The following is a 14,420-nucleotide window of genomic DNA, read 5'->3' as shown; positions in this document are numbered from 1 at the left end:
TACTATTTGTTTCATTCAGCATTTTATTCCCTGAAATTGATTGTCTTTTTTATAATAGTGTACAGGATCCTTCTATCAGTTTCACCCAGAGGGAATTCCTAGAAATGAGAGTAATGTATACAGAAATATATCAATTCTTTAATTACTTTACAGAGACAATGTCTGTCTGAGAGCTGTCTGTGTAAGAGACACACATCCGAGAATGATGTATGACCTTTATCTACACCTCTAATTATCTACATACTCAACTTATAATCGTAGAGCAGGTCAAAACCAGAAGCTAAAAAATAGGGTTACAATGAATGTTGATAGGACCTATAGGCATGAATGCACAATGTGGACAATTCAAGGAATATACAAAATCACAAAGTACAAAGTAGAGAAGAACGGTGAAGTGTGTGTTAATATAACATATGTCTATGGTCTACTTAAATCCAAAGTTCCCTTTTCTCGAGCTGCAAAAAAACTGTCCTGTGCTTATCGCAGTTTGTGACCAGTCATGAACTGGAGTGGTAAATGGAGCAGAGGTTGAGGAACTGTTCAAGCCAGATTTCATGCACCCTGCTGCCACTGCTGATTTACCTGCTCCCTACTCTCACTACAAATAACATATCAACCACAAACCTCATAGTCCACAGAGACTCCTGCCCGACCTTGTCCATCATCCTGTTCATCACAGGAAATGTCATCATCCTGCAAACAGGAAAGGGCTTAGAGCCAATCCTTGAAGCAGTCTGTCTTTTCTACTGCACACTTCACTGCTGTCACACTGTCCTCATACATGTCCTGCACCACCCTCACATACTTCTCTGACACACCTGACTTCCTCATACAATACCACAATTCCTCTCTTGGCACCCTGTCGTACGCTTTCTCTAAATCCACAAATACACAATGCAGCTCCTTCTGTCCTTCTCTATACTTCTCCATCAACGTTCTCAAAGCAAATAAGGCATCTGTGGTGCTCTTCCTCGGCATGAAACCATACTGTTGCTCACAGATGGTCACCTCTTCTCTCAGCCTGGCTTCCACTACTCTTTCCCATAACTTCATGGTGTGGCTGATCAACTTTATTCCCCTGTAGTTACTGCAGGTCTGCACATCTCCCTTATGCTTAAAGATCGGTACCAGCACACTCCTTCTCCATTCCCCAGGCATCCTCTCACCTTCCAAAATCTTGTTAAACAATCTGGTTAAAAACTCCACTGCCATCTCTCCTAAACATCTCCACGCTTCTACCGGTATGTCATCTGGTCCAACCGACTTTCCACTCTTCATCCTCTTAATCGCTGCTCTCACTTCCTCCTTACTAATCCTATCCACTTCCTGCTTTACTAACTCCACATCATCCAACCTTCTCTCCCTCTCATTTTCCTCATTCATCAGCTGCTCAAAATACTCCCTCCATCTTCTCAACACACTCTCCTCACTAGTCAACACATTTCCATCTCCATCCTTTATTGCTCTAACTTGCAACACATCCTTCCCAGCTCGATCTCTCTGCCTGGCCAATCGGTACAAATCCTTTTCTCCTTCCTTAGTGTCCAACCTCTCATACAGCTCCTCGTATGCCTTTTCGTTGGCTTTCGCCACATCCCTCTTTACCTGCTGCCGCATGTCCTTGTACTCCTGCCTACTTTTCTCATCACCCTGTCGATCCCACTTCTGTTTTGTTAACCTCTTTCCCCTTATGCTCCCCTGCACTTCCTCATTCCACCACCACGTCTTCTTGTCTTCCTTTCTATTTCCAGATGTCACACCAAGTACCTTTCTAGCTGCCTCCCTCATCACTCCTGCGGTAGTTTCCCAATCATTCAGCACCTCTTCACCACCACCGAGCCTCTGTCTGACCTCTTCCCTGAACCTCACACTACAGTCTTCCTCCTTCAGTTTCCACCATCTTATTCTTCTTTCAGTCCTTACCTCTTCTTCTTCGCCTCCAAAACCATCCTACAGACCACCATCCGATGCTGTCTAGCTACACTGTCCCCTGCCAGCACCTTACAGTCTCCAATCTTCTTCAGGTTGCATCTCCTACATAGAACATAGTCCACCTGTGTGCACCTTCCTCCACTCTTACACGTCACCCTATGATCCTCCTTCTTCTTAAAATAAGTGTTCACCACTGCCATTTCCATCCTTTTAGCAAAATTTACCACCATCTGCCCTTCCACATTTCTCTCCTTTAGGCCATACCTACCCATAACCTTCTCATCACCTCTGTTCCCCTCACCTACATGTCCATTAAAGTCTGCCCCAAACAACAATCGTTCATTTCTAGGGACACCATCTACCACTTCATCTAATTCACTCCAGAATCTTTCCTTCTCCTCCATCTCACAGCCGACTTGTGGAGCATAGGCACTGATGACATTTATCATCATCCCTTCAACTTCCACCTTCACGATCATCACCCTATCAGAAACTCTCTTCACCTCCACTACACTCTTACTGAACTCTTCCTTCAGAATCACCCCTACACCATTTCTCTTTCCATCCACACCATGATAGAACAGTTTAAACCCACCTCCAATTTTTCTGGCCTTACTCCCTTTCCAATTGGTCTCCTGAACACACAACATATCTACCTTTCTCCTCTCCATCATATCAGCTATCTATCTCCCTTTACCAGACATAGTGCCAACATTTAAAGTACCAACCCGAACCTCCACTCTCCTACACTTTTCCTTTCCCTGTCGCCTCTGTAGGAATCTTCCTCCTCTCCTCCTCCTCCTTCGGCCAACAATAGCCCAATTTCCACCAGTACCCTGTCGGCTAACGATACCTGTGGCGGTCGTTGTTAACCCGGGCCTCGACCGATCCGGTATGAAATTCTTATTCGTGACCCGCATATTTGATTTGGCACGTTTTACGCTGGATGCCCTTCCTAACGCAACCCTCCCCATTTATCCGGGCTTGGGACATGCACTAAGAGTGCACTGGCTTGTGCCTCCCTAATGGCTGGGTTTTATATATATATATATATATATATATATATATATATATATATATATATATATATATATATATATATATATATATTCATTCATTCATTCATTCATTTTCTCCCGCTTATCCGTAATTCGGGTCCTAAGCAGGCCCCCGCCTTCGACTGCTGCCCAATCCTCACAGCACCGTCCCTTACAGTCCCTCCTGCAGGTGGTGAGCCCACGGGAAGGCGGCCCCACGTCACTCTGACGTCACGGACCTTGATATTTCACTCGTAAGGGACCCCCGGAGCATAGAGGGTTAAGGGCCTTGCTCAAGGGCCCAAGAGCGGCAGCTTGGCGATACCGGGGCTTGAACCCAGTGCCTTAACCGCTGGAGCCACCACTCCCCCATTATATATATATAAGACGACACCTAGCGGTTAGTCCAGGGTACTACAAAGATACAATTCACATTTTTTTTAATATTTCAAACATATTCTGAACTGAAGATAAATTTTATTCACTGGTACTCATTCTGTTTTAAGGTTTACTTACTTACGAGCTATCATGAGGTGTAAAAATCATAAAAGCATATTATTATATATGATTATTGATCATGTGTGTTTTGCTTTTCTGTCGAGTGGCATAATAAAAATAACTTTATTGCAAAGAAATTGATTTACATAATCAATGCTCAGGTTGTTTGAGCTACTTATGGATTCTGAGTTATTATTAAGGAAGTCAATGTGTGCCATGTAAACATTGACTGCTTGTTGGGAATGTTTACACTGCTGCTCTCTCAGCTTGTATATTTAGCAACTGAAATACAATAAAAATGGGTTCATGTTAAATAAGTTTGTTAGATTAGTTAAATGAATTGGTTTCTAATGCGGGTTAGAATGGATTAAGCCAGTGCGAATGCATTAATCACTGGCTACCTGACACTGATTTGCATGAACTTGATTTAAATTGTCATTATTTACACATCATCTGTGTGTAAATCAAGCTGGGCTTTTAGTGTCTAAATTCATATTCACATTCCTAATATTTGTTTTGGCAGATGGATAGTAAAAAGAAGCCGATGCGGGTGCTGGTGACAGGTGGCAGTGGCCTCGTGGGGAAAGCCATAGAGCGTGTGGTGAAGCAGGAAGGAGGAGCGAGGGAAGGGGAAGAATGGATCTTCATCAGCTCCAAAGATGCAGACCTGACGTGAGCTTCAAAACCCAGCCCTAAACACGTTATCATCATTATTATTGTCTTGTCACCATTTTTTTTTCCACTATATAAAGAATAATATTAGAACAAGAGCATTAACATGAACATTGCAGATCAATTACATTGCTTTGATTTAAGCTCACAACCTTTAAAGCAGAAATCAACCATCTTAACCACTGAACTACCACTTCCCCAACTAGTGGCAGAGACTCTTCTACAAAAACCTCTTCACAAATCAGACTTATCGTTGTTGAACTGATATAATGCAAAGGAAAGTGATGATGTGATGGAGTTATGAATAATATTTCATGCACCTACTTCGAGAAATATCAGCCCACACATGTTATTCACCTCGCAGCAATGGTGGGCAGCCTCTTCATGCACATGAAACAGAACCTAGACTTCTGGGTAAATCTCATACACACAAACAGACAGACAAACACATATACACACGCATAAATTCTCATTATTAGCTGAAATAATTTTTGGGTTTTTTTAGAGGAAAAACATGGCTATTAATAATAACGTGCTGCACATGGCTCACGAGTTTGATGTGGAGAAAGTCGTCTTGTCTTTGTCCACATGCATTTTCCCGGATAAAACTACTTACCCGATTGATGAGACTATGGTACACACATACACACACAACTGGCACATAGATTTGTACTTTAGAATCGATATTAGTATAGTCAAATAAAAAATTCCAAATATATATTTCCTCCTCTTTAATCATTATTATAATCCATATTCACTTATATGGTGCTTTTAACAGCAGGAGCCGATGTTGATTTTGATCCCTATTCAATAAAACTCTAGATATAGATATATTGGATAAATCTTTATGACTGCAGCAGCAGGAACAAAGTGTGAAATCTAACACTGAATGATTTTGTTCATAGATCCATGATGGTCCTCCACATGAGTCGAACTCGGGTTACTCCTATGCCAAGAGGATAATTGATTTATATAACAGGTTTGTCACATCTCACCAGTGGTGGGTCGTGCATTTGGTACCTGGGTCTTCAGTGGGGAGGTACCCGACTTAATCCACCTCTCAATATCACTATTATGTCACAATTATAGAAACCATCAATACTGTACAAAAACCCAATAAACCAACGCATGGCAATACAGAGAGAGAGAGTGGAATCTCACATATGGAGGGTGAAGACCATTTTACTAAAGCAAGAAACCCAGTTAAGTCTCAGTTCAGAATCAATATTTGTCTAATAACATGACTAAAACATAAAAAATGTCATTCAAATTTAAAATCTTGGTTAAAGTTAAAAGATCTATTTATAATATTCTCTATGGTAAAAAGGCCAGCAGTACTGACTTTGAAGGCCCTGGGCAGATTAGATTCACATGGCAGCACATAGAGACTGAAATCTGATTGGACAAAAAAAAATCTAACATCCACATAAACGTACTGGAAGCAGTGCAGCCGAGAGAAACATTACAAAATGAAGAGAATAAACTGTTGGAAATAAATGAATACAATTTCATGAAACAAATATCAGAATTTAGGTTGAAAATGTAGGTCAGTGCTTCTGATAGTGTTTAGGCCAGCAGAGAAGGCTTTGCTGACCAGTGGTGACCGCCCACCTCTGCATCTCACTATCTATACTTTATTTGGTGGGTGATTTCATTTCAGTGTGTGTGTGTGTGTGTGTGTGTGTGTGTGTGTGTGTGTGTGTGTGTGTAGAACCTGTTTTCAGCAGTATGCACGGCGATACACGGCGATCATTTCCACAAATATCTTTGGCCCATATGACAACTTCCACCTTGAGCATGGTCACGTTTTATCTGCACTCATCCACAAAACCTACAAAGCAAAGAGTAATACATCTCTCTCTCTCTCTCTCTCTCTCTCTTCCTCTCTCCTTTCTCTCTCTCTCTCTCTCTCTCTCTCTTTTTCTCTCTCTTTTTCTCTTTCTCACACACAAACAAACAATATGTAAAATATATCTAGTATCAGCACCCAATAGAAGAAATAGAAGTCATGTTATAAGGCGCAGATCACCAAGTTTTATACAGGTGGCAGTCAGGTTGGGTTGGGCTACATTAGATTAGCTTTGTGAGGTTAGCCAGGTCAGGTTAGGCCTGGATAAAAGTTATCATGAGAGCGTACAATATTGAAACTGTTGTGCAATGTTGTGTCTTTTAGGGGACGGAACAGCTCTGCAGGTCTGGGGTTCGGGTAAAGGACTACGTCAGTTCATCTTCTCTCTCGATGTGGCTCGTCTTTTTGTGTGGGTGCTGAGAGAATATGAGGAAATCGAGCCCATCATTCTCTCAGGTACTGATACACGTATCACAAGACATCACAAAGTGTGTGCAGAAACATGGACCTTTTTACTGTCACTCAAAAAAGATTTTTTTCAATCACTGCCTTTTATTTTAAAGTTAAAATGTTGGTTCTAGAAGGTTTGAAAAAGTCAAAAGGGCAATTGTACTAGACTTTGGAACAGTTCCAGCTGCAGTTCTTCCTCCACCTCACCAGAGGGAGCCTTCACCCCAATACTAGCACTTCCAGGTCTAATGAACATCTTCCTTACCTGTAATATATGTTACATATTCTGACTGTCCACTTGATAAAAGGTAATTTTAGTTAATTTTATCAAGTGGACAGTCAGAATGTGTAACATATATTAGTAGTCAATATTAAAATATAATAATAATAATAATAATAATAATAATAATAATAATAATAATAATAGTTAACGCCTCGTATCTATTAACTGAAGCAAGGTTTACCGTAACTAAATTAATTAGCAAGAGGGGCAGTCAGCGAGAAAATGTCCAGTAGCTAATTTAACTAATATACAGTCATAAAGATAAACCATATGATAGCCGCTACATCTCACTGGTTGCGCAATGAGGCGCTTCCGAGCAAAGAATGCAATCACGTCAGATTCGATGTCGTGCGCTAAAATGCTCCCCTGCCACAGACTGCCGCACTTATCTCATAATTATGAGATAATAAGCCATAATTAAAAAATAATAAGTCATAATTATGACTTAGTAAGCCATAATTATGAGTTAGTAAGTCATAATTATGAGATTCTTGCTGTTTGTTTGTTTGGTTTTTTTTATCTTTGTGAATGCAATGTGCTTTCGTACTTTATTTTAAACAGCCTTTAAAATATTTTTATGTACCTTTTAAAATGAAATAAAAAAAAAAAAAATTAAATATACTTTTTTTTTTTAAAGCATGTGTCTTTTAAAATTACTTTTAATGACCTTTGGTGATGAATTGTTTAATGTCTCTCTCTCTCTCACACACACACACACACACACACACACACACACACTGTTTTGTTTGCAGTTGGAGAAGAAGATGAGATAACCATTAAGAATGCAGTCGATGCAATTGTAGAAGCATTCGGCTTCACGGGATCTGTGGTTGTATCCTTTAATTTGCATATACAAACTGAAAGTGAGAATAAAGTGTGAGTGAGAGAGTGTGTGTGAGTGGGTTTGTGTGTGGGTGTGTGTGTGAGTCAGTAAATGAGAAAAACACAGTTTGGCCTTTACCTGTTCAGTATGACACAAGCAAATCAGACGGACAGCTGAAGAAAACGGCGAGTAACGCCAAACTGAGACGCTACCTTCCTAATTTCACCTTCACTCCATTCCATACAGGTAAAACCTGCACACACACCCACCAACAGAATATACAATGTATGTGTATAATATGTGCAGCCGCAGTATGTAAACAAGACTGCAAGCAGTAGTAAAATTAATACTGACCACATGTACTTTCTGAGCAATCATCCAGCTTTAACTCAAAAAATATATATTTTTTGATATTTTCACTTTTCAGTGCTACTGTTTGCTTTCATACACACATGCACAGCCGACATTTGATTATTGAGTTGGAAACAACAAGATCGTCTCCTCAGTCCATCCTCACTTCATTCCTAGCTTGTCCCGGAATAGTTTTTTGAGACATTGACAAATCTACAATTACTTAGACAAATACACAAGCACACACCCAAAGACACCAAACATAAACCCTAACATCCACAAACACCACACCCGTACTCATGCACAAAGGCACATATTGATTCTGGCTTAAATTGTGCTTTTCCTCAGCTGTGACGGAGACATGTGATTGGTTTGCTGATAATTACAACATCGCTCGTAGATGACCATTCGGCTCAAACCACCAAGTGATGAGCTTTTTTCTTCTTTAAATCTATCTGATGGAGCTTTGTAATCTCATTACAGTAATAAATAAATAAAAAAAAAACACCTTTATTTGCCATCTAAGCTTTGTCTTTTTTTTGCTATAGAAAGAGGTAAAAGTGTGAAAAAATTCGACTGGTTAAACTTCATTTATTAGCTGACAGACATTTCTTGACTTTTCTTGCTCTTTGTTGTATTTTCTATTTCATGATGAACTGTTTATTTTTAATACAGTAAAACCCTGTTGGACGAGCATAATTTGTTCTTGAAAATTGCTCGTAGGTCCATTTGCTTGTATGTTCGAACTGATTTTCCCCCTATAGGAATGAATGTAAAAGTGATTTAATCAGTTCCAAGACCTCATTCTATCGCTAATTTCTGCATTGAAAAGTATTTGTAGCCTATTTTAACAAACAAATACACCGCAAATTACCGTAATGTAAATATAATTTAACACTTACTCATGTGGTAGTGGTTGATTGCGAGTGTGAGACGCACACCACCCTCGTAACCTTCTCGGTTTCCATGGTAATTCTATTTACTTTCGTTTTTACAGCACCATCACTAATTTTCTTGGAAAACATTTTTCAAGATTTCTAGTGAAATAAAAACATAAAACTAAAAAAAGTTAAGTTTTTGCTGCACTGAACAACGAGAGCGACCGAGTGATACGTCATCAACTAAGCGACTGATGCGACCCTCCGCTGAAAACGGGGAACCGTCAGCGTGGGTTTGCTCGTGCCTTCGAAATTTGCTCGTGAACCGGGGTAAAATTTTGCGAGCGAGGTTGCTCGTATCTCCGTTTGCTCGTACTATAGGTTGCTCGTACAATGGGGTTTACTGTTGCACCTTTAGTTTTTCAGACTTCTGTTGCCTTGTTGCAACTTTTTAAAGACTTGTTGCAGCCATCAAAATGAATTATTTAAAATTATGCTTGCATATGTTTTTTACGTTCTATTGTGTCCACCAACTGATCTCAGTAAAAAGGGGGCACCATAACCTCTCTAGGGGGCAAGGTACCCTGTTGTTCCAAGCGCTATAGGGGGAGGAGTGCCCGATGTTGAACATCACCTATAAGCTCTCGGTGCAGGAGAGCCAGTACAGCAATATCAAGAGTTTCTGGCAATCAAACAGGCAGTCTTCACCCTCTGATACTGTCATCTGCGATGGGCCTTTACTCTCTGTTCAGACCACACCCCCAGCTAAAGATTGCTAAAAAATATTGCAGCAGAATAAATTGTGGGGCCACTCTACTGGATATTAAGGTGTGCAGGAAATATTTTGTGCCTGTAGACAATGTCTCATGTATTTCAGACACATTGACGCTCCAAAAGAAAGAATGGAAATACCGCAATCCATATAACAGAAAATAAAGACTATTACAATCTGGTACTTTTGAAAATGAATGTGGTGAACAGTTGTTATTCATATTATCACCTGAAAATGGCAGCAGTGTAGGTGTAGAAGTAAGAAGTACCTGGGTTGCTTACAGAAGACACATGGCAAAAAAAAATTAAAAATTAATAAATACACACACACACACACACACACACACACACACACACACACACACACACACACACACACACACACACACAGCATCTTATTATCCATGCCAAACTTTTTTACAGAGACCGTACATGTAGGACATTTTAGAGACCAAGTGAGAGATGCCCAATTGAGATGGTTTGGACATGAGCAGAGGAGTGACATGGGGTATATCAGTAGGAGAATGCTGAGAATGAAGCCACCAGAAAGGAGGAAAAGATGAAGACCAAGGAGGAGGTTTATGGATGTGGTGAGGGAAGACATGCAGGTAGTTGGTTTGAAAGAGGCAGATGTAGAGGACAGAGTTGTATGGAGAGGAAGGATCCGCTGTGGCGACCCCTAATGGGAGCAGCCGAAAGTAGAGGAAGAAGAGCAATTGAAGTAAATATGTTCAGATTTGATAGTGTGAAATTTGAAAGATTCCTACACTTTGTGTAATTAAACAGATCGAAAAATAAAAAAAGGAAAAACTTCATTTTTCTTTGTGTGTGCATGCTCAGAAATAATAAAAATCTGCTTTTATTATTAAATTAGCGAACTGACTGGTTAAAATGCGGAAACTTAACTCAAGATCATTTCCATCCCTCACATAAAACCGTTACAGTTTGCCGAATCAACTCTCATCGTTCTCGTTTGTTTAAAAGAACCGATTCCTTAAAGCGTCCTCATGGGTCGAACTCGGGGTACGCCTACACCAAGAGGATGGTTAACGTATACAACAGGTTTGTCACATCTTACAACCTTGAAAATAGAAAGAAACACTGGAGAGATTTTTGATCAATCAACATTTATGGAAGGAGTCTCCAGTTTGAGCAGTTGGTAGCAGTCAGAAGAAAAGCTTTAAAGCACTGTTTTAATGTGCATTTGGCATTTGTTTGCGTGTTCTGGGGTGTGCGATTGAGTTAATATTGTGTATGTGTGCAGGGCATGTTTTCAGCAGTTCGGACGGCGATACACATCTGTCATTCAAACAAACATTTTTTGCACGCATGACAACTTCAGCATCGAGGACGGTCACGTCTTACCTGCACTCATCCACAAAACCTACAAGGCAAAGAGTAAGAAGTGTGGGTGCTGAGAGAATATGATGAAATCGAGCCCATCATTCTCTCAGGTAAACGCTAACGATGCACACCTTTCCCAAGACATTAAGTAAAGACACACAAATCATTAGAAGATACCCTTTGTTTAAAAATGTGTATTTTTTTGCTGTCACATATTGTTTGGAATTAACATTTTTATTTACTCCTACACACTAGGTTTTCTTTTTAAATAACAGTATTTATCTGTGTAAAGCTGCTTTGAGACAATGTTCATTGTTAAAAGCGCTATACAAATAAAAATGAATTGAATTGAATTGAATTATTTCATTGCATAACTCTTGCTCCACAATGTTTCTTTCGAAAAAAAAAACTAAGAAAAAAAGTATGATAACGTCTATAATTTATCATTCCTAGTAATGAATTTTTGCAAGTTCATCACGAGTCAGACTGAATTATGCATGGTCATTAGGGGGCCAAGCACAGAAAATGCTAATCTGTATGTTTATGACCATTATATTTAAACCCAGCCATTAGGGGGGCACAAGCCAGTGCACTCTTAGTGCCGGTCCCAAGCCCGGGTAAATGGGGAGGGTTGCGTTAGGAAGGGCATCCAGCGTAAAACATGTGCCAAATCAAATATGCGGATCACAAATGAGAATTTCATACCGGATCGGTCGAGGCCCGGGTTAACAACGACCGCCACAGGTATCGTTAGCCGACAGGGTACCGGTGGAAATTGGGCTACTGTTGGCCGAAGGAGGAGAAGGAGAGGAGGAAGGCGTCTACAGAGACGGCAGGAAAAGGAGCAGTTTAGGAGAGTAGAGGTTCGGGTTGGTACTTTAAATGTTGGTACTATGACGGGTAAAGGGAGAGAGATAGCTGATATGATGGAGAGGAGAAAGGTAGATATGCTGTGTGTTCAGGAGACCAAGTGGAAAGGGAGTAAGGCCAGGAACATTGGAGGTGGGTTTAAACTGTTTTATCATGGTGTGGATGGAAAGAGTAATGGAGTAGGGGTGATTCTGAAGGAAGAGTACAGTAAGAGTGTAGTGGAGGTGAAGAGAGTTTCTGATAGGGTGATGATCGTGAAGGTGGAAGTTGAAGGGATGATGATAAATGTCATCAGTGCCTATGCTCCACAAGTTGGCTGTGAGATGGAGGAGAAAGAAAGATTCTGGAGTGAATTAGATGAAGTGGTAGATGGTGTACCTAGGAAAGAACGATTGGTGATTGGGGCAGACTTTAATGGGCATGTAGGTGAAGGGAACAGAGGTGATGAGGAGGTGATGGGTAGGTATGGTTTTAAGGAGAGGAATGTGGAAGGGCAGATGGTGGTAGATTTTGCTAAAAGGATGGAAATGGCAGTGGTGAACACGTATTTTAAGAAGAAGGAGGATCATAGGGTGACGTATAAGAGTGGAGGAAGGTGCACACAGGTGGATTATCTTCTGTGTAGGAGATGCAACCTGAAGGAGATTGGAGACTGTAAGGTGTTGGCAGGGGACAGTGTAGCTAGACAGCATCGGATGGTGGTCTGTAGGATGGTTTTGGAGGCGAAGAAGAAGAGGAGGAAAGTAAGGTTTGAAAGAAGAATAAGATGGTGGAAACTGAAGGAGGAAGAGTGTAGTGTGAGGTTCAGGGAAGAGGTCAGACAGGGGCTTGGTGGTGGTGAAGAGGTGCCGGATGATTGGGCAACTACTGCAGGAGTGATGAGGGAGGCAGCTAGAAAAGTACTTGGTGTAACATCTGGAAATAGAAAGCAAGACAAGGAGACGTGGTGGTGGAATGAGGAAGTGCAGGAGAGCATTAGGGGAAAGAGGTTGGCAAAACAGAAGTGGGATCGACAGAGTGATGAGAAAAGTAGGCAGGAGTACAAGGAGATGCGGCAGCAGGTTAAAAGGGATGTGGCGAAAGCCAAGGAAAAGGCATATGAGGAACTGTATAAGAGGTTGGACACTAAGGAAGGAGAAAAGGATTTATACCGATTGGCCAGGCAGAGAGACCGAGCTGGGAAGGATGTACTGCAAGTTAGAGCAATAAAGGATGGAGAGGGAAATGTGTTGACTAGTGAGGAGAGTGTGTTGAGAAGATGGAGGGAGTATTTTGAGCAGCTGATGAATGAGGAAAATCAGAGAGAGAGAAGGTTGGAGGATGTGGAGTTGGTGAAGCAGGATGTAGATAGGATTAGTAAGGAGGAAGTGAGAGTAGCGATTAAGAGGATGAAGAATGGAAAGTCGGTTGGACCAGATGACATACCGGTAGAAGCGTTTAGATGTTTAGGAGAGATGGCAGTGGAGTTTTTAACCAGATTGTTTAACAGGATTCTGGAAGGGGAGAGGATGCCTGAGGAATGGAGAAGGAGTGTGCTGGTACCGATCTTTAAGCATAAGGGAGATGTGCAGACCTGCAGTAACTACAGGGGAATTAAGTTGATCAGTCACACCATGAAGTTATGGGAAAGAGTAGTGGAAGCCAGGTTGAGAGAAGAGGTGACCATCTGTGAGCAACAGTATGGTTTCATGCCGAGGAAGAGCACCACAGATGCCTTATTTGCTTTGAGGATGTTGATGGAGAAGTATAGAGAAGGACAGAAGGAGCTGCATTGTGTATTTGTGGATTTAGAGAAAGCGTACGACAGGGTGCCGAGAGAGGAGTTGTGGTATTGTATGAGGAAGTCTGGTGTGTCAGAGAAGTATGTGAGGGTGGTGCAGGACATGTATGAGGACAGTGTGACGGCAGTAAAGTGTGCAGTAGGTACGACAGACTGGTTCAGGGTGAAGGTTGGACTGCATCAAGGATCGGCCCTGAGCCCTTTCCTGTTTGCAGTGGTGATGGACAGGTTGACGGACGAGGTCAGACAGGAGTCTCCCTGGACTATGATGTTTGCAGATGATATTGTGATTTGTGGTGAGAGTAGAGAGCAGGTTGAGAAGAGCCTGGAGAGGTGGAGATATGCGCTGGAGAGAAGGGGAATGAAAGTCAGTAGGAGTAAGACAGAGTACATGTGTGTGAATGAGAGGGAGGGCAGTGGAGTGATGCGGTTGCAGGGAGAAGAGGTGGAGAAGGTGGAGGAGTTCAGGTACCTGGGGTCAACAGTGCAAAGTAATGGAGAGTGTGTTAGGGAAGTAAAGAAAAGAGTGCAGGCAGGGTGGAGTGGGTGGAGAAGAGTGACAGGAGTGATTTGTGATAGAAGAGTATCTGCAAGAATGAAAGGGAAAGTTTATAGGACTGTGGTGAGACCTGCGATGTTGTATGGATTAGAGACAGTGGCATTGAGTAAAAGACAGGAGGTGGAGCTGGAGGTAGCAGAGCTGAAGATGTTAAGGTTGTCGTTGGGAGTGACGAGGATGGACAAGATTAGAAATGAGTTTATTAGGGGGACAGCACATGTAGGATGTTTTGGTGACAAGGTGAGGGAGGCGAGATTGAGATGGTTTGGACATGTGCAGAGGAGGGACATGAATTATATTGGTAGAAAAATGCTGAAGATGGA

At 41.5% G+C, this 14,420-nt stretch overlaps 1 protein-coding gene across 1 annotated transcript in view; it reads left to right on the top strand.

Moving 5' to 3' along the window:
- LOC310715544 (GDP-L-fucose synthase-like) overlaps positions 1-14,420 on the top strand; it is a 50,557-nt gene that overhangs the window by 22,163 nt on the left and 13,974 nt on the right. Inside the window, exons 3-11 of the mRNA XM_083522034.1 lie at positions 4,473-4,553; positions 4,645-4,773; positions 5,045-5,118; positions 5,851-5,984; positions 6,313-6,444; positions 7,474-7,553; positions 7,691-7,790; positions 10,489-10,606; positions 10,809-10,942. Of these exons, the coding sequence (XP_083378160.1) occupies positions 4,473-4,553; positions 4,645-4,773; positions 5,045-5,118; positions 5,851-5,984; positions 6,313-6,444; positions 7,474-7,553; positions 7,691-7,790; positions 10,489-10,606; positions 10,809-10,942 (982 nt within the window). The remainder of the gene's footprint in view (positions 1-4,472; positions 4,554-4,644; positions 4,774-5,044; positions 5,119-5,850; positions 5,985-6,312; positions 6,445-7,473; positions 7,554-7,690; positions 7,791-10,488; positions 10,607-10,808; positions 10,943-14,420) is intronic.

This window comes from Silurus aristotelis (genome assembly GCF_946808225.1).
Source record: "Silurus aristotelis genome assembly, chromosome: 20".
In the NCBI taxonomy this organism is placed as follows: Eukaryota; Metazoa; Chordata; class Actinopteri; order Siluriformes; family Siluridae; genus Silurus; species Silurus aristotelis.
The sequence above is the reverse complement of the archived record's forward strand: the minus strand, read 5'-3'. Positions and strand labels throughout refer to the sequence as shown.